The sequence below is a fragment of the Mus musculus genome, chromosome 13 (assembly GCF_000001635.26).
Source record: "Mus musculus strain C57BL/6J chromosome 13, GRCm38.p6 C57BL/6J".
Classification (NCBI taxonomy): Eukaryota; Metazoa; Chordata; class Mammalia; order Rodentia; family Muridae; genus Mus; species Mus musculus.
The window spans coordinates 92841522-92868624 of NC_000079.6; the positions used below are offsets into that span (position 1 = coordinate 92841522).

Below are 27103 nucleotides of genomic sequence, written 5' to 3' on the forward strand. Positions count from 1 at the left end.
AATGAAGTCTCTTCAAACAAATGAATGAAAAGAAGACTTCTAAACAGATTTCTCATAAGAATGCTATTGGCATAGGAATGGTATTGGTTAAAAAGGAGTCTCAGCTTTAAAGCAGATTGCCTAAGTTCAAATTCTTGTTCTCCCACCTAGCTGGAGGTTTGGGAAGTTAACTAACATCTTTACATGTTAATATCTCTCCATGAAAACTGGAGGAGATAACATGAGATCAAATGAGTTGTGTCACATACTAAAAACAATTCTGGTGTTTATTGTTTCACAAATGTCAGTTATTACTAAATGTTCATTGCACATATAATGATGATGCCTCAGAGTTAAATGAACCTTCACTTTATAATTGAAAAAAATCAAGGAATCAAAGTAAATCACTGGCTCACAAATACACAGCAAACTTAGAAACTAAAAACAAACAAACAAACAAACAAACAACAAAACCAGTTCTCGTGACCTACTTTCAATGGGAGTTTTCTCCTTAAGGATTTCTAAATCTGCACGTGAACTAAGGGACATTCAAGGCTCTTCAGTTTAACTCCCCCATAAAGGACCACACTGCATGATCATTTATCACAAACATCCCATCATTGCCAGGAACTACATTTCATAGATTCCTAGTCACAGGAATGCAGCATGAGGGGACTGTAAAAGAACTTGTATCATGGCCCCAAGTAAAACTATGAAACACATGAGTGACAGGACTGGATGCCAAGGTCAGGTCCTCTAAGTTCAGACGAAGCCACTGAATGAGCATCTTTTGAAAAACAAAAATGTTCAAGGAAAAACGTGGTCTGGAAGAGTCATTATAAAGCTGTGCTCTAGGCCATCCTGCCCATACACAAATGCTTTGCAGACAGCGAGAATGCTTTGCCTGGGAAGAATCCGAAATGATGATTTTGATGAACTCGGAACAACGTCTTTAACAGCCAGGAAGGATATAGGAGCCAAGTACCCATACCAATGGTTTCAGCTTTCTTCCCCATTGTCTGGAACAGTATTCAGCCTGGTTGTGCAACAAGGTACACCAGTATTTTAAAATTCAAGCTAGCAGATACAGAATCTCAAAAGGAATTACAGCAACACAAAGATTGCTATTAACTAGGCACACATAAACCTGTAAGAAGGAATTTTCTTATCAGATTGGGAGAAATGGTGTTCTTTGCCTTAACTTAATAAGAGAATGGATTTAAATTTCTCTCTAATGCAAATAAAATCAGTGTAAGTGGCAGGAGCAATGGAGAGAAGGTCACACTAAGTAATCACCTATGTGTCCACAAAGAATGATCACCCACCACCTCAGTGGCCAACAAGACACAGAGAACCCACATCCTCACTGCAGCATTTGATTTAAAATGTCTTATTGTAGGATACAGACTCTCAGCTTTATTTTTATTGCTTAGAATTTTATTTCTCAAAGCATGAACTTTCCTTTACACTGAGTCAGAAAGTTAAGTTACCTTCTTAATATGAAGGGGGCCCAGCCATCCCCCAAAAATCCTACAGTGATGCATGGTTCCTCCTCTGTGTTGTTAATATTTTATAAATCTCTACATTTACTTGTGACAATGGCTTTTTATAGTTTTGGTTGTAACCTAGCCTTTAACAGCCGAGCCATCTCTTTAGTGGAACAATGGCTTTTTATATTTACCTATGTGTAATGTCTGGTTTGTAGACTATACATTCCTAAGGAGACACTCCACATCCATCTATGTATTCTTCCAGAGCCTCCTAGTACCTCAGATGTACTCTCTGCTCAATAAATGTGTTGTTTAGTTTCAACTATACATTTGCTAAGCATTTCCTACTTAAAAAGTGTGACTAATGGACTTTTAGGATTGGAATGTCTTTTCTTTCCATTTTTGAGATATACTATTTTTGAGGCAAAATATTTAAAAAAGACTTTAGGAAATCAGAACTGTAATTTTGGAGAGTTGCCCCCTTACTGTGCAGAAAAATGCCTAGAAAATGTTGCTGAATATTATTGTTACGGCAATAGGTTTCAATTGAAGGGGACCCTAGCATCTTCTTGTGATAGAGGAAAATAGAAAACCCAAAGATGTATCAAAAGGGCTGTTCCAGAAAGACTATTGTTCTGTCTATAAAAATCACACAGCTCCCAGGTCCTGATTCTGAGATCCAAACAGTATGCCCAAATCTCCACATTGCCAAGTTTTTTCTTTAATGGTTTTTCTGAGAAATTAATATTTAGTGCATGCCCATTAGGTCCAAAGACAAGACTGGCTGAATGACTTACAATGCTTAGTCTAAAATAAAAGTGCAGAGCCCTTTGCACCAAGATTATGACCTCAAGAGAGTGATAGCAGAACATGACGTGAATGAAGAGCCTTTCTAAACACAAGACCTTCTGTGTCTTCACTGGCCCCACACCTAGGAAGCCACAAAGAGCTTCTGTAGAGTGGATGGCAAAAGGCCTGTGAATATGGACAGAAGCAAAATTCAAAATTCAAGTGCATACAGGGAGCCTCAGGAAGCTGGAAGAAATTCATGATTTTGAAAAAGCTAAGTTTAACTCAAAAAAAAAAAATCTTTTTATGTGTGTGCTTTGCCTGCACGTATGCACCACGTGAAGGGCTAGTGCCGGTACAGGCCAGAAGAGGGACTCAGGTCTCAAAGAACTGGAGTAAAATGACTGTGAACACAGCGTAGGTTGGGGGAACCAAGACAAGTCTTCAAAAACTGCTCTTAACTGAGCAACCTCTCCAGCCACACTAAACTTAGTTTGGGGAGAGCCACTAGAGAGGAAAGCCATTCTGAATTAAAGGAGTGTGCACGTTGGAGTCCCCTGTTAAAAACTTAGGAACAGGGTTAATTTTGAATGAGGTTGAATCACATTAACATAAGAATGCCAACTGAAATTGAGACTGGAAAGGCAGGCAGGCAAAGGACCATCACAATGACTGAACATCGCAAACTTGTACCGACGACCTCCATGTCAGTTTAAACTACTTTTGTACAGATTTATATATACCATAGTGATGCTTTCAAGTTTTGTTGTACATTAATACTGAATGCAATAAATACTTGGAGGACTCTTAGGAGGTCTGTTTCCCTTCCGGCACAGCTCCTAGTCTGGTTGCTAAACCTTCTCTCAAAGGCCTGCTGCTGTCCTTTCTGACTCTGTCCAAAGCCCCAAGGAGTCAGTCCCAGCTCCTCGTCCCGCCCCCCTCCATTCCACGTGCTGGAGAGTGGGCGGTACGAGTACTTCCGGGTGACAGAGGTCAGCCCCGGCAAGATGGCGGCCCCCATGGAGCTCAGCTGCTGGGGAGGAGGCTGGGGTCTCCCTTCGGTCCACAGCGAGTCCTTGGTGGTGCTGGTGAGGCCGCCTCGCGGGCCAGGGCGCGGGAGGACTGGGCTGGCTAGCCGCGGGCTCCGCTGGAGACCGGCGGGCCGCTTGCAAGCGTCAGGTCCCGGCGGCCCGGCGGCGCTGTTCCTGCAGTTGGAGAAGCACACACGCGGCCCCGCAACCTCAGGCCCTGCCTCCTGCATCCGAGGTCCCCAGGAGCGGGGAGCCTGCGCGTCCCCGATGGCGGACGGGGGAGGGGCGTGGGCAGCCTCAGGCTGCCTTTGAGGGTGCATCAGTCAGAGCCGTGCTGCAGACCTTGCAAGCCTGCTCTCAGTGTCTAAAATCTCTTATTGCAAACTCTGTTTCAGGCTTATGCCAAGTTTTCTGGCGCGCCCTTGAAAATCAATATTATAGATAACACCTGGAGAGGGTCAAGAGGTACAGTATAAGCTTTCAAACGCCCCCCTCTCTGCCCTTTTCAACAGTTGCATCCCTTTCTGCATTACAGCCATATAGCCCAAGAGTACTTGGGGCGTCTTAGCTTCTTAGAATGACCTTGGCTGTGTGTTGGTTGTGTTTGGTCATTTCGAGTAAGAACTAAAGGTACAAGACAAACCTGGAAAATTGGAGAGACGAAAATGTTTTTTAGTGCTGCCCTTTGTAAAGCCCACAGAAGTTTATACCCATACTCTTCCATGTGCCAACTGGTGTAGTTTTTAAGGCATTGTAATCTTCAGAATAAATCACGGTGTTTGCTTGTGTGTAAATTGTTTTTGATTATAGGTGATGTACCAATTTTGACAACTGAAGACAGCATTGTTTCTAAGCCTGCAAAAATTCTAAACTTTCTAAGAAAACAGGTGGGTAGCTCCTTTAGAAGAAGTAGGTAGTTTTCTGCATGTTACTCATTATTATTATTATTATTATTATTATTATTGTTATTTCAGACTGGGTTACATGCTAATCTATGCTGCCACTGTGCAGCACAGACTGGCTTTAAATGCTAGAATTGTGGGTGTGACAATTACACCTGGCATCCTGTATGACTTATTTTTAGTTCACTATAAGGTGATTTTAATTTTTGGGGCAACTGGGAATGCCTGGATCTTGACAATAGAGAAACAAAGACTTGCTTACTGGTGCTGAAAGGCATGCATTTTATTTTACTGTGATCTGGAAGTTTAATGAAGTATATGTAATGTATTTATTGTGAATTTCTTGAAAAGGATATAAGATTCAATTTAGTTATTCAGACTTATTCTTGTTGATAATGTTATCACTTTAGTCCTGTTGTTACTATACATTTCATGCTAAGTGTGACACCCGAGTTCCCATCATATGGCAACTATTTTATTTGATCACTTTTGTTGTTATTGTTTGGTTTGGTTTGGTTTTATGCTGAGATTTGAATACGGGACCTTGTAGTCACTGGTAGGCAAGCGTTCTACCACTGAGTTGAATACTGAGTTTTGTATTTCTACTTTAAAAAAGCACTTATCTGATAGTTACACGCCTTATGAAAGCACGTATCTAAAGTGTGTGAAGTGTAAATATTTATGTAGTAAGTCATGATATTTAAACATAAAATGATTCCTATAAACATGACGGGTATACGTGATTTGTCAGTACTTTAAGAAAAAAATCTTGTACCATTAAAATTTGAACCGTTTCTAAATTGAGAAGTTTCCTTTTTTTATGGAAAAAAAAACATTTTAATGAACTGTATGTTTTTTTCCTTCCTTATGAAAAACAATTGCTTTTATTCATTAACTTGTACCACGTGCCATACTTTGAACAAAGGTCATTGATAAGCATGAAAGCAATAGAATGTAGTTGACAAGCTGTAAGCAACATTGGGGTTTTTTTGTGTATGGTGCATTAAGAAAGTTTTCATTGGTTAGTATTCCTCCCTCTTAATGTTAGGTTTGACATTTGTGAGGGAGAATAGGAGTTCTAACTTGTTTATCTCCCTTGTCCTAGGAATGTCCTTTGACCTCTGAGAGACTGTTTTTCTCTTTGATAGAAATATAATGCTGACTGTGAGCTCTCAGCAAAACAAGGGGCAGACACACTGGCTTACATCGCTCTCCTGGAAGAGAAACTTCTCCCTGCTGTGGTGAGCATCTCTGAGTATGACAGACAGTATTTCAGTGACTTAGTTGAAAATGTTGTAGTCTGTTTAGAAAGAACAAAAAGGGTTGTTGGGGGCGGGGGGCGTCTTAAAGGGGAGATTTCTTGTATTAGCCTTGATCTTTTATATTATGACAAAGCTGAATTCTCCTAGACATTTACCTTCCCATTGAAGTGGGTAGTCCGCTTTGTTTGTTTGCTTGTTTGGCTAATGAAACATTCTACCACTGAGTTACAGTCCAGTACAATAATATTGTTTTGGAAATGAACACTATTGATGGAAGATGAGACTTTGTTCCATGTATAGAATTGGCTATATTGTAGTTCGTTCATCCTGAGACTGTTTGCTGAGCACTGACTACGTGCTAGGCCGTATCCTGGGTCCTGAGATATAGCAGTGAACACAATTCATAATGGTTAAAATAATCTCATTTTTACCTTGAGTCATTTGATCTGGAAAATTTAAATGAAGTTACTTTATTCAAAGACAATTATGAAAATACCGTCACATTGACTGGGTGGGGTTTGTCTTGGCGGAGCTTCCCTATAATGCTTTATCTTCTTTGGCAGCTTCACACCTTCTGGGTGGAGAATGAGAACTACTTCACCGTGACAAAGCCGTGGTTTGCCTCTCGTATCCCTTTCCCTCTGAGTTTAATCCTGCCGGGAAGGATGTCTAGAGGAGCCCTGAATAGGATTCTCTTGACAAGGGGAGAACCTCCCCTCTACCATGTCCAAGAAGTGGAAGCACAGGTACAGCCTGGATTCTCCCAGCCGGCGCTCTGTTGGAAAGGGAGAGGTGGCCTTACCTAGAATTTCTACCTGCAAAGCACTTTTCATCCTTTTTAGATATATAGAGATGCCAGGGAGTGCCTAAATCTCCTATCAAACCGATTGGGAACATCTCAGTTTTTCTTTGGTGACACGTGAGTAAATTCTCTTAAAAGTCATATAGCCATAAGACACTGTTTTGATATTTCTACCAGTGTATTTATAAAAATGACTTTCAGCTTTCTTTGTGCTATTAATTATGAAAACGTCATGAAACTGCTGCCACACTGAAAACCCTACGTGGAGTAACCCAAGTCAGTGTTCCTGGGCCATAGCCACTCATATTTAAGTCAAACATAAGCCATCTCTTATCCCTTAACAACAACAAAAAGTTGGGTCAGTGATTCTGCTGCAGAAGATAAGAGCCCTTCTGGCCGAGGCTCTATCTCAGCAGCCACAGGGCCCCTCCTCCTACAGGGTATCCAAAGCACATGACTGTTGCCCATTGTACTGATCATGAAGCCCCTGGATACACACGTGCCACCATACCCTTCCTGACGAACACCCTGGAGGAAGTCACCAGCTGTTTCTCAGAGACAGGGCTGGTGGTGGGTGGTTCTGGATTTGTGTTGATTCTTATTGTATAAATATACTCTGTCATTTGTATCATGGGGAAAAAAATGTAGTTTTGATACATGCTGTTGTATTCAGTGATATGTAAGTTAAAGCCAGTTCTTCCATTGCCCCCAAAAGATCAGTTTTCCACTTCAAAGGGGGTTCTGGGGCTTAGCTGAGTGACAGCGTTCTCAAATAGCTTACACAAGGCCCTGGGTTCTAGTCTTAGCTCAAGATTTACTGGGTGTTATTGTTTTTGTTGTTTGCATTAATCTAACATTAGGTTATTATACTGAGTATGTAGCTATAAAAGTATCAAACATTATTCTCACCCTGCTTCTAGTATACAACATTTGTAGTTCACAACCTCAGCTGCTTCTGAATAAAGTAAATGGTTAGACTATCTTTAAAACTACTTAGAAGGTAAAACTTGGACTGCCCCACTTTTGGAAACAAAAATGGTAGTAAACCATTTAGAATGTGATTTGTCTGTTAGACTTGACAGATGGTTTGAATCCTAAAAGTACCTTTAAGTGCCCCTGAAGGAGAGTCCTTTGTCTCCAGGCCTTCCACCTTGGACGCCTATGTGTTCGGTTTCCTTGCGCCTCTTTATAAAGTGAGTTTTCCCAAAGTTCACTTACAGAAGCATCTGAAACAGCTCTGCAACCTGTGCCGCTTCTGTGATGACATCCTGGACAGCTACTTTAGGCCAGGCCCTGGAGGTGAGTCAGCATTTCATCAGCTAATGCTTATTCAAATAGTTTCCTGACAGTGCCGAAGCAGAACAAGTTTGTGGATTGTCTTAGATCCTGGTTCATGGCTTCAAGACCTGATGGTTTCCCAGTCTTATCTGCCCCCGTGTTGTTATTTACATGGAGAGAGAGGCATTTGACTCCCACTGTCCTCTGGACTTTACCCTCTGTGTGTATCTACCTATAAGTATTGCCCCCTGAAGTGAGTCATTTTCTTCTAAAAGGTTAAAGCACACGTGTTGAGTCCCTGCTGAAGAGTAGTGTTTGTCCTCATGCGAGTGGGCAGTCACTTTAAATGACTCTTACCTGCTGCTTCCAGCATTTTCCTTCATGCACAGAAATCAGTAGCGGAGTGACTTTGGTGAGGTGCAGTCCCATGATTCTACTTGAAAACTGATTGCACCAAACTGGAGATCTAGTAAGTAGAGGGCTCTTGGACTTAGGATGGAGTTCTCTGTGACGGGGGCCTTGTGCTTAAGGGACTGGGGCACGAAGTTTGCATCTGTGGAGATGGCTGAAATTGTCCTTTTAAGAAACAGAAGTTATGAAGTACCTGGCTTAGGTAGACAGGCTGTTTTTTTGTCGTGAGTTATGTGCTTTACAGACAGGGGGGTCTAGGACATGGGACATTAGGGAACCAAGAGGCATCCAGCCTTGTCACTCTTGAGCAGTGGCTAGCAAGCCTGACTGACGACACAGCTCATTTATACCTTCCAAATTAGAATGTCCTGGGATCAAGCTCAGAAAGACCTACTTTAAAAAATCCTTTTAAATGTCTTGGGCGCCTGGTGAGTAGATGGTAGGAAACCGCTGCCTTAGCAAGCTGCCTGTAGTGTTCTGACCAGTGGCTGATGTGTAATGATTCGAGAGAGGCAGCATATATGTGAGACTACCTTGCCTTTCCTAACCTCTGTGGCTGGCTGCATGTCATGTTGCGCAGGGTCCTCCATAGATACAGTTTGTGTTTTCCTTTCTGATTTCTTCTGGAGCGCTGTTGTCCCTCCTAACTTTCCCCTTGAGCCCAAAATGGGTTTTTCTCTCCATTTCTCTTTTGTTTTCTTTGGGGGAGGGAGCAGAGCAATTGGGAGGGTGGGTAAACAGAAAAGCATTGTTTTCAACCTTAAACAGTGTGAAAGTCTTTCAAAGTTCCCTTTCTTTCTCTGATTTCTCTCCTGGCTTCTCAGGTGTCTCCCCAGCTGGACAAGAAATGGTAGATGCAAACCTGCAGAAGCTCACGCAGCTTGTAAATAAGGAGTCCAACTTAATTGAGAAGGTCGGGTGACTTCAGTCCCTGTTTTCCTCTCTGTGGGAACTTAGTAATGTGATTTGTGTATTCACTTGTTTGAGTATACTTTCAGCAAAGACTTATTTAATACAGTGCTCTGAAGCCAGCAGCGGCCCCATTGAGGAAAAACTAAGTAATTGTATTGGTTTGCTTTTTACTGTGTAGTTTGCATTTATCAACTTGGGTGACACAAACATTGCCTTTAAAGACAGCAAGTCAGAAGCAAGCCTTGCTTGCTGTTCAAGCTCCGTCCTGAAGTTATTTCTGCAGGTCTAAGCACCCATGCCCCATCGTCCTTAGTGGTAATGTCTCTCTTCTTTCCCAGTACCCTCCTGCCTTCTGGCCTTAATGTGGTCTGCAGCGTTTTTAACCAGCTTAGGTATTTTCATACTTTAGAGAGTCTCAGTTTGTGAGAGACTCTAAGGACCCGGGCAGTGGGGAGAGAGCCGACCGTGGAAGACTTGAGAAGGATTCCAATTGGAATCATGCGAGAGGCTGTGCAGATTCTCGCCAAGTGTCTGATAAGCTCACTCTTTCTCACAGGCACTGAGGTGTAAGAGCTTCATGGGGTAGCTCAGGCAAGCCTCCCGGAAGTATTATGTGCAGATTCTACTGCTGTCCCATTTCACAGATGTGAAGGTGTGAGCAGTTCTGTCACCTGCCAAGGTCTTTGGGCTGAAGAAAGTCGAGAGCAAGCTTGACTGTAGACCCAGGGGCTGAGGCTCTAGCATGAGTGCGGTAGCTTATTGTTCTCTCCTGTAGGCTACTGTGCAGTGACCAAGTGAGATTGTGTCTGTCACCAGGGGGCGAGGAGGCTTGCCACGGGCATTCTCGGGGATGGCCTTGGTTCCTTCCCAGAGTTCCATTTGGTGATATATTTTGGTAGTCTGAGTTAAAACCTGGGTGAGTTCAAGTCTTTGCTTAGTCCAATACACATCCTATTAAGATGTGTGCGTGGTCAAAGGATCTCACCCATCTAATAGATGAAGGCTATTGGACAAAGTTTCCATATTCTATATGTGGGGAATTGGTGACCTATGGGGAACTATGAAGTACCCACACAGGCAGAAGACAAAACTAGGATCCCCATTTCTACTTTATACGTATCTACCTTGGGTCTTCATCAGTTTATGGAAGTCTTGTAAGCTGGTCACCAGCATCTGCTCTTCTGTGGGAGGTTTGTGATGGTTGGAGTAACAGTGTAGGGCAGCAGGTCTTCTTAAACACACTGTTAAAATTTATAGCAAAAGCCTAGAGCTTAAAAGAAAGATGAATGCTTGAGAAACTTACTTCTTGCTGGAAGTCGGGAGCCACTTGCTACAGTTGTTCTCTGGTCACACCCTTTCCTCATTTGAAAGTGAAAATTAATCTTTTATTTTCTGTTTTTTGCAATCCTTGTACATATACACTTTGCTAAAATGTTTTCTCCTTGTGTTGAAAGAGCATCCTGAGAAACAAGGGAAGTTTTAAGTATTCTGCATTTATACGGAGCTCTGAAAACAGCCTATCTATTGGGTGAATGATAGGATATTATTTTCTGCTGCTTTTGTGGTTTGATGGCAGCTGCTTTCAAGGTTTTTAAGGAGTAAAGTTGGTAGAAAATCAACTCCAGATCTGCATCTTGCACCATCTATGTTAGTCTTGGTGAAGGTGGTTTGTGAAGATCTAACTAAGTACTGAGCAGTCCCTGTCCTAGTGCTCTAGGGGTGTGAGTGTGTGTCTCTGAACTTCTTGGGCATTTAAAAAATATACTTTGTATGAATTGTTTCTTGAAGTCAGTTTAGAAGTGGTGCTTGAAGGACTTCCAGATTAGACCAAAAGAGCATCGCTTGCCATATCTTTTTCCAGCATCCTTTGCTCTGCATCCTCTCAATTCCTGTGGGGTGCTTTTGCATGCTGGCCACTCTCAGTTTGGAAAAGAAGTATAGTTAAAAACCAACAGTGTTACAATAAGAAGTCCTGGCTCAAGCTTGAGCTCTGATACTGGCTTTGTTGGGACCTAGAAAAAGGACTTCTTTCTGTGCCTTTTAGTCAGTGCGTGGGGAAGATTAGCAGAGCGCAGAAACATTGCATCCACAATGACTTCTAGATGGTGTCTTAGGTAAGGAAGGCTCTGGTCAAGTAAGTCCAGCAGTGTAGTCTTTTCAAAGTTACTTACTGTAACTTTGTGATGGGCGAGTTAGAGCCACATTGCTTCTTATGGATACTGAGGCAGCTAGTATACAAGGTCTGACATCCACAATTTTTGAGTGATTATTATCAGAGGAAGTTACTCCATCAGTCCTAGAAACACCTGGTTCTACCCTCTCCCAGGCTGTAGACTAAATGGGGAGGCCACGCTCCACAAGACTAGAGCCTCAGCCTCACTCAGATGTGTCTTGTACTTTTCACAGATGGATGGCAACCTCCGCCAAAGCCCTCAGCTTCTTCCTCGGAAGCTGCCGACCCTCAAACTGACTCCAGCAGAAGAGGAGAGTAATTCCTTGCAGCTGCTGTCACCCTGACAGTCACAGCCAGTTGCAGCTGGTCTAATGATTGTTGCAGTCATTGCTGATGCCAAGTGCACAGAGACTCAAAGAATGCTGTAATAGGTTTAAGACTAGAGCAGAGGGAGCTGTATCTGACTCTTTTTAAATTAGGAAAGCTATTATTTTAGCTTGGCAGTGCATTTTAAATAAAGGTGAATGCTAAGCGAACTGGGTGGGTGGGTGGGCAGGACAAGCCAATGGTACTGTATATAAAAATCCTGCCTTAACCTTGGCAGATCTTTGCCTTTGGTTCAGGTGTTGCTGACCAAAAGCTGCAATTCTGTTGTGAATGTACATTTTTAATGTATTTAAGTTAATTTATTAACTTAGTTTTTCTTAGACTTGTCTCAGTACATAATATGTGGCTTTTTGGCTGAGACCTTATTCTTTTAAGAAGTCTGATGCCGATTTTAGGAACCAGGAAAAATAGAAATTATTTCAATAGAAAAGCCTATATTTAATTTTAAAAAGCAATGAGGAATATGCTTCTTAATTGTTCTCTCATAAATCTGCTCCTTTGGCAGTTTACTGCTACATATGCAAATGTTAAAGGTGGTTTATATAATACCCCTGATAGCGCACATGCGCATGCACGCACGCACACAAGCCAGTGTGACTAAGTACTTGCTGATAGGTTTGCTCTAAGCTAGCAGAGATGAACATGGCAGCCTTAGACCTGTGTATTTAGTACACCATTGCTTACGTGTCTCACTCTTATATCAACTCCAGAACTGGAAGTCTAGCTGTCTACTGTATTGTTATTGTGCTCACCTAACTGTTCAGCCTCCTTGGGATGAGCCGTGGCGAGCGTCTCAGATCTGCTCCCGTGTGTCGGGTCTCCGTGATCCATTTGACTCAAAGCAGTTTGTTTCCTAATACGCATATCATGTAGTCACACTTTCTGACAAACTATTATTTCCTGTGCATTTTTAATTAGAGTTGAAGGATCCAAAGGAATGAGTCAATAGCAGGTTTCTCAGACGATTTACAGTTATTGGTTGTGAATGAGCCGTTCAAGGATTTGTTGTGTGGTAGTTTTACATATAATAGAAACTTGCTGATTTTAGTGGCCAACGTGCTTCTGTTATTGTAAAACTACTTCTGGGATTTTAAAAATAGGACCATGTTTGGGATTAGTGTCTTACAAGATTACTGTGGTGCTCAGAAAATGTTGCCAAGTTCTGCAGAAACCAGGCTGTGTTGTCTAGAGACTCGGCTACTGCGAGCAGAGCGGAGCTCAGCTGCATTTGACCTACATCGCCCCAGGTTGCTCTGTTTTTGGTAGATGTAAGTCTTAGGTCACTGTAAATACTCATTCTTGAAGCTTTAAATAAGACACAGGTAGCCCTCACGGTCCCATCCACCTCTGTGAGTGCATTTGCATTTAGGACATGTACTCAACGAGTTTCACAGAGATGCTTTAACAAAGGGTGTTTGTGTGTGTGTGTGTGTGTGTGTGTGTGTGTATGTGTGTGCATAGAGTGTGCGATGTAGGGGTGAATGTGTGCTAGTGAGTGTGGGTTTGAGCATGTGTGTGTGAGTGAATGTGTGTAGGGTAAGTGTATGTGTGTATGTGTGTGTGGTGTATGTGTGTACGGGAGGTGTGAGTGTATGTATTTTTGCGATCTAAAACAAGTTACAACAATCTGAAATCTGAGTATATCTGAGTATTGTGTTTTAAATGTAATGATCAAGAGGCTTCGTTGTCTCTAGGATTGACTTTATATTGAAGAAGGATGGTTGACACATTAGTCATATATCTGCTTATGCTTTAATCAGGGTTAGTCATTTTCAACTAGTATTAATGGTAAACCTTCCAAAAAGTATTTGAAGTAGTTTATAATTGTAAAATGCATGTAAGAGTAGGACAATTCTTCTTGAAAGCTGACAGTTCCTAAGAGAAAGAACCGTATCAACAGAACGAGACCTCACTCTGTGGGTGATGTTAGAAGGTGATTCTGAGGTAAGTTCTGCTGAGGAAGGAGCAGGGGCTTACATGATAGAAGAATGCAGCAGGCCATGTTCAGACGACTCCAGACTTCAACCAGGGAGTTACTGTGCTGTGTGTGCACCAAACTCTTCCTAATCATTTTAGAATAACAAGCACTCATTCTGTTTAGTGGAGAGGATGTCTGTAAAGTGACTTGTTTTTTTTTTTTTTATGGTCACACTGCTCTGAACTGCCTTTAGCCTTATATTCTGTAGCCCATGTGCTTCAAAACCACATTTCTGAGCTGCAGAACCTTAGTTAGCTGAGTAAGAACTTAGATGTTAGTACTGAGTTCAGCTCTATTTGTCTAAGTAAATGGGACAGGAGGAAGCTGTAACTGAGCATAGAATACTTCAGGGACCAGGCACACTGAGAAGCTCTTAGAAGGAGGTAGTTCCTCAGACTGGACAAAGGGCCTTGGTGACCCTGTCAGGATGTATGTGCGTGAGTTTGCTGGAGAAAATGGTCCACAGCCCTGACCAAACACTGTGAGCCATGGGTTTCAGAGGTGGTGGTAGCAGCCAGCATGGGAACAGGGATTATGCCCATTTTTAATTTTGTTGATTTTACAGAGCTAGAAAAAAAATTTAGTTTGCTAATTCCCACAGGAAAACACCCTCAGTGAGCACTGTCATCACAGTGGTGACCTAACACTGAAGAAACCACAGACAAGGGCATGAGGGGACCCCACAAAAGGCTCACAGTAGCAAATGTCGGGGTACTAGAGGACCTGATACTTTTTGGAAGCAACCATTTTTATTTCCAGTTATAATCCCTAAAAATTTATAACTGATAAATACAGTAACACAGGGAACAAAGATACTTAAGTTAAATCTAAGTTAAAGTGTTTTCAAAGTTTAAAAATGGGCAAAATGAACATCAACAGAGGCAGAAACTTGTGGAATATTGTAAGAAAACCACTTTGTTCAGGTGGTATTTGAATTGGGTACTGCATCTCAAGACATGCACCTACCAAGCTTGCTCAAAATGATTTTTTTTTTTTGGTAGGGTCAACAGTTTTTCAACAGCCACAACAATAACCACTCAAAGGCAGAATATAAATATTTAAATATGCGTGGGAGCTGAATGGATGGCTCAGTACTTGAGAGAACGCACTGCTCTTGCTGAGGACGTGGGTTCAGTTCCCAGGACCTCTAGCAGGGGGTTTACAACCTTCTGGAACTCTAGCTCCAGGGGATCTGGCGCCCCCTTCTGGAATCCATGAGCACCTGTACTCAAAATGTTCCTGTACCCACCCCACCCACACACACATACACATAATTAACAGTAAAATATATTTAAATATACTTAGGAAGCTGAATGATGGGGCCATGGAATATCTCCTTCCATTTTTGTAATGCTTTAAGAGTCTATAATTATTCCAAAATAAAAGGATTTTCAAAAAGCAAACCTAATAGAGTAAGTTCGTCACTATCTACATATCTCTATCTTAAAATTTAACACTGCAGACTTAGTATTCAGTTCCAAATGAGAACTAGATTATATACTGATAATTTTTTTATTTCACTCTTGAGTTTAAAGAAAAAGGGGCTCAGGTTTCTAACATGCTTCCCGGAAGATCGCCCTTGCCTTGTGAGAATGTTTCTAACAACCTCACACCAAAACGGATTTTCCATTAAAATATCAAGATGCTTATGATTTTACGTTTCTAATGTGTGTTAACTGAAGCATCACTGGGCTTGAGAGTGCTGCCCGTCATGATGAGAAGGCCAGGGGGCCTTTGGTTCTTTGTTAGTGTGGAAGTTGCTGTTGGTGTTGCAATCGCTGGGACCCCAGGATGCTTGTTTGGCACTCAGTGCTGTTGTGTCCAAAGCAAATGAGGACTCTGGGAATTTAAAAGGCTTAAAAATATTTTTCCAGAAAAACAGTCCGTGGATTACTTAAAAGAATTAACATTCTTAAACAGCACCATGTGATGGAAGGGGAGCTGGAGCTGATTGCTTGTGAGTAGTGAAGGTGCGTTGTGATAGAGGATCGTGCCAACAGAATAAGCAGCTTCTTTCAAAGGGGAAACAGGCTAGTTGTTTTTATGCCCTCGTTATTATTAATCTGAAGTTATAAGGTAAAAAACATTTAGTTTCTGCAAGAGTAGATTCTAAGAGGGAATTTGGCAGAATATGTTGTTCTACTAAGTTTGGAAAATGCTGTATTGTGCAGAGCTGACTTGCTGTAGGCTTTTCAGAGCCTTTGATGTGTAAATGTGTGTTTTTGGTTTCTAGCTTCAGAGATGTTTTACTTTATTAGCAAAGAGGACAGACTGAACAAGGCTGCGCGCAGGCGCATACTCATCCCCCAGGGGGACTCATTGTCTCCAGTAAGCACCTCCACTTAATACCACTTCCCTAACTTATTTTACTGAGGATTTTTTAAAAGTCGATGTTTTATGGGATTTGTGTTCTGAGAAATGTCCTTAGGAGAACATTGAGGATTTGTTGTCTGTGCTCATTACAAAGTTTCTGCTTTGAGTGTTTCTCTGGTGATGGTAAGGGCGACTAAACAAGCTCCATTTCTCCCAGAGTCTAAACCAGCTCACCAGTGAGGCCATGGCGTTTTGTCAGCCTCTGCAGCATATATACACAGTCGCAGGCTCGATGCTCCAGGGTTTGGATGTACATTAGAAGCACAACTTGCCGTGCGGTTTGGGTGCTGGAGTAATGGTGAGCAACCAACCACAGGAAAAGCTCTTGGACCTTAGTCCTGACGCTTCGGTTTTCCACTCGAAGATTAGAGCAATGCCTGTAATCATGTAGTTTACATATCCCAGATCTTTGGCGATCACTGGAAGTGCCCTGCCAGAGTTTGCATCAGCCTCTGAGAGTCATTGGAGAAGGAGAAGGCCATTCTGGCTGCTTGTTCTTTGGTCTGTGGGCTGCTGGCGTCTTGATCTGATGGCGGACGGGTGTATACAAGCCTTTAAATGCATAAAGATGATTTGGGTTTCTCTTACGTCTTATTGTTTTATAAAATAGAAACCATCCTTAAGTGAAACTGAGGTTTTGTAGCTTCACTTTAGCTTTCTGGAAGATCAACAGAGGAAGGGACAAGAGCTGCATATGATGTTTATTGGCTCCGTCTCCCAAGGCAGTCTCTGGATGGGAAACAACGTAAGCATCTGTTCTAGTGTGCAAATACCATAGCCTTGCCTACTGTGAATGTATTTTACCTAGAGCTGATGTAGAAATACCCAGAAGTGGAAATGATGGTCACTGTTAAGAATGTATTCTGACAAATGAGAAACTGGATATAATCTCAAAATAGCTATTTTCTCAATAAAATTTCAAATCATTGGACTGTTTGTTAATTCTTGGTGTATATCATTTATTCATTGATATGGTTGCCTTTCTTGAGATGAACTTTAGCAGCTGAAAAAAGTTATCAGTTACTGGGTGCTGGGGCTCAGCCAGATGAAGTACCGTTTCATTTCACCCATTTTTGTCTAGGATCCATGGGTACCCTTGTGAGATGTGTACTCCATACCAAGTGGGTGCATGCCTACTCTCAAGGCCACTGACCTGCATGCCACACCAGACACCTACAGCTGTGCACGGTTGTTGCTCGTTCATTCCTCAGATCTGTCAGTTTCTCTTCCTTTGCCCTTTCTTTAGTCGGCCCCCAGTCCAGCAATGTTCCATTCAGCTGAATGGAGACATTAAGGAAAGAACACTGTTTTAGGCTGGATGGAGGGCACTGGTTTGCTTCTTTTTCTTCTTAATTATGTACGTGCATATGCTTGTGTGTGTGCCTCTGTGTGTGTGTGTGTGTGTGTGTGTGTGTGTGTGTGTGTGTGTGTGTAAGTGCATATGTGAGGGTGAGCATACACAGGCCAGCATATAACCTTAAGTGTCATTTCTCAGGTGTTACTCACCTTTTCCTGGTGTTCACCAAGTAGTCCAGGCAAGTCCCGCCTCCATCGTCTCAGTGCCAGGATTCCATACATTGTGTTACCACATCCAGCTTCCTCAGTGTGGGGTCTGGGGGTCAGACAGGTCCTCATAAGCAAGTACTTTGTTGACTGAATCATCTCCTCTGCCCGCCCCCCCCCCCAATCTTTTTAAATAAACACATGTCTGTGGAGAGCATTGTGGTTTCCTTATAGCGGTTTTAGGGCAGTCCCTGATAGGAACCCGATAGGTGTCAGCCAGAGTTGTTTTCATTGGAAGATAATTAACATGTACTAAAATGTGGAGCTCTTCCAGGACCTGTTCAGGTAAGTAGTTCTCTTACTTCAGAAACTGCTACCTCTTTGCTAAGTTTTGTATCCACAGAGAACCTGAAGCAGCTGCGGTGGCGAGACAGGGATGTCACCTGCTTCCTGCAGGAGGGCAGCACAGTGCTGCAGTTGAGGGAAGGGTGGAATTCCCCTGAGGAAACAGAACTACCTGCAGCTCACAGCTGAGAGCCAGTTGACAAATCAAGGAATTCTTACTCCTAATTGATTCTATCAGAGGATTGGCCTTGTCTGATTTGGGGCACTCTAAATCCCCGAGTATTTAGGGGATGCCACACTATAGCAGCGCAAATAGTACTTTGCTGTTCCTTTGTCACAACCACAGCTATCAGTAGGAAAAATGAAAAGTTTTGCCTGCCTCCATTTGCCCCAGAGGAATGGAGATGAAGAGCTGAGAGGCTGGGTGGAGAGATGGCTCAGTGGTTATGCATACTGGCAACTCTTTCCAGAGGACACTAGTTTTGTTTTTGTTTGTTTGTTTGTTTGTATATTTATGTATTTGCATTTCAAATCTTATCCTCTTTCCTGGTTTTCCCTCTGGAACCTCCCTCTGCCCCTGCCCCTCCGCCTCCCCCTGCTTTTATGAGGATGTCCCCCCTCCCACCCACCCACTCCCACCTCACTGCCCTGGCATTCCCCTACACTGGGAAATCAAGCCTTTATAGGATCACAGACTTCTTCTATTGATGCCAGACAATGCCTTATCTGCTACATACGCAGCTGGAGCCATGGGTCCCTCCATGTGTACACTGTGGTTGGTGGTTTAGTCCCTGGGAGCTCTGGGCATCTGGTTGGTTGATATTGTTTTTCCTATGGGGTTGCAAACCCCTTCAGCTCCTTCAGTCCTTTCTCTAACTCCTCCATTGGGAACCTTGTACTAAGTCCAATGGTTGGCTGCAAGCATCTGCCTCTATATTGGTCAGGCTCTGGTAGAGCCTCTCAGGAGACAGCTATATCTGGCTCCTGTCAGCCAGCACTTACTTCTTGGCATCCGAAATGGTGACTGTTGTATATGGGATGGATCCCCGGGTGGGGGTGGGGCAGTCTCTGAATGGCCTTTCCTACGGTCTCTGCTCCACACTTTGGAGGGCACCAGTTCTGTTCCCAGCAATCCAAAGCTGCCTTTTGGCCTCCACATGTGGTAAAAAGACATGCAGGCAAGACACCCGTGCACATAAAATTAAACTTTTGGCTGGGTTTGAAGAGGAAATGGTGCTGAGAGGTTAGGATTTGCCATTCTGTGATCTGGATCCTAAATGATGACCTTAGCCTCTTCATGATCTCACAAGAGTTTCGGGAGAAAACCATGGCCGTCTCTCAGGGTACAAGGGTCAGCCTCCTGGGGTGCCTTTCAGCAACTATGATAAAAAAAATGAAGGCAGCTATACATTATCAAAGACATTTCTAATTTCTAAAGACACAACCAACCAAGGCTCCAAAAGTTGCACATTTCCAAGTGGGGGAGACACTACTAGCTTTGTCCTTTGCAGTAAGAGAATGGAAAAAAACAGATATGCTTTCACATTATAAATTCAGTTAAGGGTTGGTTCCTTAGGTCTCACTGGGGATGGTGACATTCTCAAGAGTCACATTTTGAAAAAGCTAAATCTTTTGGTGTAGAGGTATTGGTATTTCTCAATTAGGACCAAATAGACTTAAGGTTCATTTTAAATGCAGAAAGCAAACTGACTTACTTGGAGACTTCTTATGTTCTTCCAGGTTTGATGTGCAATATCCCAGTTTTCCCCCATGGGAGAGAAGATTATCCTTTAAACCTGATACACCATTTGCATTTTGAATCATACATAACATCTTGACCCCTGCTAAAAATGACATAGGAAAATGGGGGGAGGGGTATAGTAGGTGTGGAAATTAAGAAGAAGAAGAAAAAAAAAACGTGTTGCATGTGTATACAATCAAGACTAGTTCTAAAACCATACAGAAATTGTAGTCATTGAGGCTCATGGCCAAGCAAACTTAATCTTCTGTGTTTTTGAAGCTGTTTATCTCTCACTCTTGCCAGCCTCAGCACACATCCTCGAGTCTCTGGTGCCGTGTGGAAGCCGAAAGTGTCCACACTGTTTGAATCTCATTTCTGTCCTGTGTCCTTAACCTTGCAAGGAGAAAGCTTTCATGGTGGTGCTGAGCACAGACAGCTTCCAAACGCTAGTTCATCTGAGGGAGTATATATGAAGGCTTTCAGAGACTGCATCCAGGGAACTTACAGTATGAGATAAATGAGTGTAGTTTCAGTCTAGGACTGTCTGGGCTTGACTTAGACTCTTTTATTTCAAGTTGCTATAACTCAGTTTTGCGCTCAGCTTAGGTGATTTATAAAGAAAGGAAACAAAGAAAGGAAACTATCTCTTACCATAATTGAAGCTGGGAGGGCCATGAGTAAGGAACTGGCCCCTAGTGATGGTCATATGCTGTGTTACCTCATGTGGGAAGTTCGGTAGAATGGAAATGAGGGAGATAGGGAGGGGCTAAGCTCACCCTTTTATTAGAAACTCCCACAAATAACTAACCCATTCTGGTAATGCTAGCATTAGTCATTCACAGGGCAGAGCCCTCATTGCCTGATACCCCCCCCCCCCAAGCTTCCACCTCTCAGTGGCTTAGGGATTAAAGTCCTAACTCATGGTCTTTGGAAGAAACACTAAAACCATAGCACGTAGCAGGAACTTGTCATCTACGTGTGTTTTCCTTCTGCCCCACAGACATAGACATAGTTACAGATACTTCCCCAAAGATAAAGGCAAAGGAGACTGCATATGTAGCTTTTATGTCCAATTCTGCAATAGAGGAATGTGGGGCAACCATTCGATTACTGTTGGGAAGAGAGACATGGACCAATTGAGGACTTAAAAGATAATGAACATGCCAAACTGGGCAGAGCAAAGGCATGTGGCCTCAATCCTATGCAAAGGACTATAGGCAGCTGAGGAAAGCTGAGACCAGGAGAGGCAGCAGGAAATCTTCTCCACTCTTACCTTTGTGCATGTACAGGAAGGGCATAGGAGTTTAGTATACCTGAGCTGAAACAATTCTTCATTGCATGTTCTCTGGCTCCATTAGATGTGTGGTGAGGAGTTTGTTGTCATAGTGAAGCTCTAAAGACAGTTATCTTGGAAGGATGGACGATGCCCCTGCCAACAAAGGATGTCCGAACTCACATACTGATGGGCATCTGTGAGAGACACAGAAACCCTTGTAAGCCTTAGCCAAGTTTTACAGAAGCAGAGGATGAAATGGGGTGACCCACCAGAGGCTTTGAAGAAACAGAAGAGCTGCCTGTTGTGGGGAGAAGACTGGGCTGCAGAGTTTAGAAGCACAAATTGTCCAGGTGGAGAAATCAGTATCGTGGTTAAAAAGCAGAGGATGAAATCAGACAAGTCATCAAGGGATTTATCAATGATTAATCGTGGTTAGGAGCTGAAGAAAAATAAGATGGAAAAAGACAATGGATTCGGAGTTTAAAAGCCAGGTTTAGTTTAATATGCCAGGATGGTGATTTTCAAAAACTTGATTTTTATTCTGAAATATTCTTTATTATAACGAAGCTAGAAGTGTGGATGTTTCTATGCACTTTTTAAACTTATTAAAATGTATAGGATAATGGGAGCTGAGGGGATGGCTGAGTTGGCAAGGTGCTTGATGCACAAACATGAGGACCTGAGTTTGAATGCTCATCACCCTTACAAAGCACATATCTGTTGCCCCAGTAATGGGGCATAGAGACCGGAACATCGCTGGGGCTTGCTGGCCATCTGGTCTACTTGGCCCAGTGAAGCTCCAGGTTCATTGAGAGTCCCATATCAAAACATTAAAGTGGAAAAGCCACCAAGGGAAATTCAATGTTGATCTCTGGCCTCTACAAGCTCAGGGACCTGCACATCTACAGATGTGTGCATATACACATGGACTTGTGCATGCTCATGTGTACACACAGACAGAACGATGCATAGAATACCAATAGAAAAAGCCCTGGAGTAGTTCTTATGAATAACTTCAGTTAACTAATTGGTGTCTGTTTTTCCAGTCTCCTCCTTTTTTCTTTATGTCCCCCTGACTCCTCTCTCTCCTCTATATATCATAACCTCATGGTATTTGCTATTCTGCAATAAATTTTGAATAACCAGAAAGTCCCTATAGGTCATTTAATACATTCAATGTTCCCATGGTTTTCAGTGACAGTGCGAGGTTTCATTGTCTAGATGGGGTAGTGTTTGGTTTTATCCCTTCTGAGGGCCAGTGAGGTTGGCTCCTCTTGCAGTGGTCTGTATTGCCTGCGCTAAACTGTTTCTCAGAAAGATTGTACCATTTTACATCCCCCACAGCCCTGTGCAATGGAGATCTTATTACTGCAGCCCTACCAGCTTCACATACTGTGTTTTTTTTTCTTTTTTACTAATTTGGTACAAAGTAGCATTTTAATTATTTAATATATAGTCTCAGTAACTAACAAGATAGAATATTTTTTCCATGTTTCTGTTCTTTGAATTTCAGTTGCAAGTTACTGTGTAGAGAATACATTCAAGGCTTGTCTTGGAGTTGATTTTGTTGGGAAACAGTAGAAACTTTTAAGGGGTGCTGCCCACTGGGAGGCACACACCGTTAAAGGGGATGTGGGACTCCAGCTCCTTGCTCCCTTCTGCTTCCTGTAGTATGTGTTCTCAGTATGATGTGTCTGTGTGACATTGCCTTGTTGCAGAAAGCAACAAGGCTTCATGGATAGAAACCTCTGAAATCAGCAGCCAAAACAAAAGCATAGTCTCTAGCAATTGATCATCTCCAGTGTCTGCAGCTTGAGTGTCTATCCATCCACTGTCTGCATCAGAGGCAATCACTTACCCTCTGAATCCTGCTCTGCCAGCTGTAGAGTGGGGTTTCGGTGAGGAACTAATGGGCTAATGCATATTACAGATCCAGATGTGGCAAGTACTCAGGGGTGTTTGGAAGGAAAGAAGCTTATCTGGGTGTGTGGGTGCCACAGAATCTCGGTCTGTGTGAATGTGGACAGACATGGCCTTCTCCGAGATAGTTTTCAGTGAAACCGCTCACCTTTATTGGGGACAACAAGGGCTATATAAACCTTGGGGAGTGAGCGGCTAGAGGTCTTGGGGCTGGGTGTACATTATTACCTGATGCCGAAGTTCTGGGAACTTTTTTTTTTTTTTTGCATGAAGAGGAATTCCAGGTGCTTGCTGGGCATGTCCTTATAGGGAGAGAGGAAGTTAAACCTGTAATCTGGCCACCAGGCTATGTGACTTCCTCAAGGGTGGCAGAGGTGGGGTTTACACAGGCTACATGGCCCAAGCATGCAGACCCAGACCAAGGAGGGAAGTCATACTCCTGCCAGTCTCAGGGCAAGATCATCAGGGTCTGAATGTATATGCATCTCACTCTTGCTCCCGACTGGCTCCCTTAGTTGCACATCTTTCCAGCCCCACCGTGGTTTTTCTCTTCACAGTCTTTGCTGAATAGAGAAGCACTTGGAGCATCAAGACAGCTCTTTGTTATAGTCCAACATCTGGAGCTCAGAACAGAAGGTACTCAAGGAGTTTTGGATCTTTTGTTTATTCTGAGACAAGGGCTCACTCTGAAGCCCAGGCTGGCTTTAAACTCACCATCTGCCTGTCTTATTTTCCTCCACACTGAATGACAGGAATCCGCCATTGCATCAGGCTCTGAGGTTTTTGAGAGAAGAATAAGATTTGAAAACATGTTGAATAATATCAGAAAAGAGTAGGGAAAGTTGAAGCCAAGAGCCAGTGAATCACAACGGGCCCAGTGGCTTCCTCAGAGTCTTGCTGCTAACATGAAATATTTGAATCATATTTTTGAAGTTTATCAAGGCGTGGTTTCTTACTGCCTGGCTAATCAATGTAAAGCAACTGTGTTCAAGGCTGAATCTAACTTTAAGAAGTGGGGTAGTACATTTTTTTTTAATTTTTGCAAGCTAAATATTTTAAGTATGCAAGGAAACATGACTTATTAAAGGTATTAATAATTAACTATTCTCTAAAGTGGATACTAACTCAGTTTCTTCCCTTTGGCAGCATTAGGGTTCAAACCCAGGCCTTGTACATCCTAGGATGTCTCCAGCCCTTCTACCTCACTTTAAAAAAACCTTATTAATCTGGACATCACATGTCTAGATTTGGCCAAACTGGGAGCATAAGAATATATGTGCAATGAGACTATTATCATATTTTAAAAAGGTAATAACTGAGAACAGTCTGAAAAAGTATTTCCTCAAATGAGGAAGAGAGAATTGGTGTCAGGCCTTGTATTCAGCACGCCCTGTATCTTGGGGAGAAGGAGTCAGCATGTCGCTAATGAGATTTGCAGATGGCTTTAAGTTGAGAGGCATTGTAAACAGCAGGGATGACTGAGACATGATACAAGAGGCGCTGGAAAGGTTAGGAACATGGACAGGAAACCAAATGATTCATCCTGGAATAACGCAAGCCAATCTGACATCTGGCGCCAAACAAGAAGAAATACAGATACACTGCAGAAGAGACGAATGTGGAAAATAAAATAGTCACCTCAAGACTACTGGAGGGGCATTGGCAAGAGGAGAGCACAGGCCGGGAAGAGGGAACTAGATGCTGTTAAATTCCCATGTCTGTCCAGTGCTTTGCTCGCTGAGTACTCCTTGACCACAGTTAACCCACTCTATGTATGGAGAACAAGTCATAGTGTTTCTCTTGAGGACTGATTGTTCACGGGAGCTCCTTCCTTCATGAAATAAAAGGCTGGCCTCACTCTAGCTGTTCCTGATGCTGCAGAAGATTAGCAGTATAGGGAGAGAGTCATTTGGAAGTAACGGGGATCTTTAAAAAGGGTTAGTAGGAGAGGTCACTTACCACACACTTACTGGACTCTTTCCAGGGTTGATGGAACAACTTCCTAGCTATTCCCGGCAGCATCCTGGCCTGGGAATCTGCCTTAAATGAAAATAAGATGCATTCTCATGATGGCTGTACACAGGTGATCTGTTTTTTTTTTTTTTTCCTGGTGGCGACCCTCTTCCCATCTTCAAGTGCCCTCATGTTAACCCCAAGGAATAGCTCCCATCCCAGCCTTCTGCTTGGCTTGGCTCACCTAGTCTCCTCCCTCTTACTATAAAGGTATAGTGAGTGTCTGTGCTCCCTCTACATTCCAATGAATCAAATAAAAATCACTGGTGATGGTGGCTAATTTATGAATCTCTGGCTTTCTCTTTTTATACTTCTCATTTTTTTTTCTGTTATGGGGACTTTATACATTAGGATCCGGTTTTTCTAATATTGTGTCATAGTGAGGACTGTGTGGGGATGAGAAGGAAAAAGATGGATTTTGAGCAAGGATGTACCTTCAGCAGACACTATTGCTCTATCCATTCCTCATCCTGGGGAGAGCAGAGCTGAAAATGAAGGAGACATGGAAGGAGCAAGTTGGAAAGCAAACCCTTGGGAGATACATCCATGGATCACATCACAAGTCTGAGGCTCAGTATATCATTTGTTCCTGGTAATATTTGCCTTTTAACCTCTCTGTATTTGTTCATTTCACACCCCAGTGGAGATATTGAGTCAGCTTTTGCATATAAAGAAGCTTATTGTTCTTAAAAACTTAAAGAACTCATTCATTCATCTAACACATGTTTCCTGAGTGCCTCTAGGGATCTTGCTACACAGGATCCTACTGTGAACACAGCTAGTCTCTCTGGCCTTGTGGGACTGACATTCCAGCAGGGGGAGACAATTAATAATGGACACAATAACCAAGCATGTTGCATAGGAGCATAGGATAATACAAATGATCAGTGCTAGGGGAAAGATGTCGAAATAAAGACCTGGGGAGGCTGAGATGGGGTGAGTTATGATAGTAAACATGGCAGATAGTCATTGTTTTCTGAAGAAGGCATTTGTACAGAATTGAGATTAAAGTGTGGGCTTGGTCTTCTTGATAGCGGGCGGGGCGAACAGTAGAGTTTCTTGGGCATATTTGAGAAACAGTGAGGAGTCTAGAGTCTAGGCTCTTTGGAACAGAGTGAGCAAGCAAAGAAAGGATTTAAGGTCACTGAGCCAAGGAGGGAGAGCAGACTAGGCAGGAGAGCACGTGAAAGCCTTTATGTAGCGTTGGCTTCCTGCACCCCATATGCATGTGTAAGCATGTGTCTGTGTGCGTAGGCACCTGTGAAGGGTAACATATGCTACCACATGTGTGCACATTTCTGTGAAGGTCAACATCAGCTCTAGATGATTGGTGAACCTAGAGGTTACCAATGCAGCTAGACTGTCTGGCCACAGGATTCATCTTGTCTCTGCCACTCTAATACTGTGATTACAGAGTTATGCTACTGTGCCCAACTTTTTGGTTGGTGCTGGTGTCTGTATCAAGTCCTCATGCTTTTGAGGTATGCACTTTCTGACTGAGTCACCCCCACATACACACACATCATCTAATTGCTTTTTTAAAGGTTTATTTAAGCTGTGGTACTGAGGATAGACAAGAGGATATGTAGGCATAGATGCTGAGTATATTCCAGTACTGTAAAACCAAGGCAGGAGCAAGTGGAGATTGCATGGTGAGTATATTTTGCCAGCACTATGGAGATTTAGATGTGCATTGTAAGAGAAAGAGAAGAGAGATGATTTCAAGATTTTTTGGCATGAACACTAGATGGATCAAGTTGCTTATTAACTGAGATAGAAGTGGGAGGGAAGGTGGGGAATGGGGAGCATGTGTATAACAGCTGAGGAAGAGAGACTGGGAATCTTTCTGACGTGTGTTTGAGTCGGTGTCTATGCAACACCCAAGAACAGAAGTTCAGTGAGCACAATGTCTAGGTAAGCCTGGAGTCCAGGAGGGACAAACTAAAGAGCCACAAGTGCATTCAAAGATATCATCCAAAATCACGAGGCTGGAGGAGATTTTCAAGGATTTGAATTACAGAGAAAAGAAGCTTAAGTAGTGAGCCCTGAAGTGTTCCAGTCACTCAGCGATCATGGAGAAACAGCTGAGGCCTGGTGCCATTGAAGACTGAGATAGGACAGAGAGTGACCAGCCACACTGGAGGCTCAGAAGAGGCCCCCTGAGGCTTGGCTATGCAGCTTGGCAAAATGGAGGTCATCGGTGACCTCCATGATCAGTTTTGATGTCAGAGCACAAGGCTAATGGGAGCTGGTTTAAGAAAAACCAGGAGGAGGGGAATGGAGAAGGAACTTGAGCACTGAAGCAGGGCTGCAGTGATCTTTAGAGGAATCTGTATGTTCTCTTCAGGAGGCGCAGTGGTCACATTAGAAAGTTAGAGTCATGGCTGCAGAAAATGTTGAGGGAATTCTGTGAAGAGTGAGGATGTATTAGGGAAAATGCAAACCAGGGTCTTGGTATCATCCTCTCTCTTACTGTTTCTAGCCAGTAAGTCACCTAGGCTCTTTGGTTCCTCACCATGGTCTTTGCTTGCATAGAAA

The 27103-nt window shown here is 42.9% G+C and overlaps 1 protein-coding gene across 9 annotated transcripts; it reads left to right on the forward strand.

Annotated features, from left to right (window-relative positions):
- The first annotated feature begins 3221 nt into the window (after window positions 1–3221).
- On the forward strand, window positions 3222–16709 carry Mtx3 (metaxin 3). Of its 9 annotated transcripts, none has more exons than NR_160868.1 (10): window positions 3247–3346; window positions 3685–3754; window positions 4100–4176; window positions 5340–5432; window positions 6017–6199; window positions 6296–6372; window positions 7397–7554; window positions 7809–8002; window positions 8769–8857; window positions 11263–16697. NR_160868.1 is itself a non-coding variant. In NM_001162945.2 (9 exons), the coding sequence occupies exons 1-9, from the start codon at window positions 3266–3268 to the stop codon at window positions 11371–11373; spliced, it is 939 nt and encodes a 312-aa protein (NP_001156417.1). In that variant the 5' UTR covers window positions 3247–3265; the 3' UTR covers window positions 11374–16697. The 9 variants fall into 9 exon arrangements, 7 of the variants coding, with proteins under 7 accessions (XP_006517773.1, XP_006517779.1, XP_006517776.1 ...); NR_160869.1 differs by having other exon boundaries at window positions 7904–8002; NM_001162945.2 differs by lacking the exon at window positions 7809–8002.
- Window positions 16710–27103: the final 10394 nt, after the last annotated feature.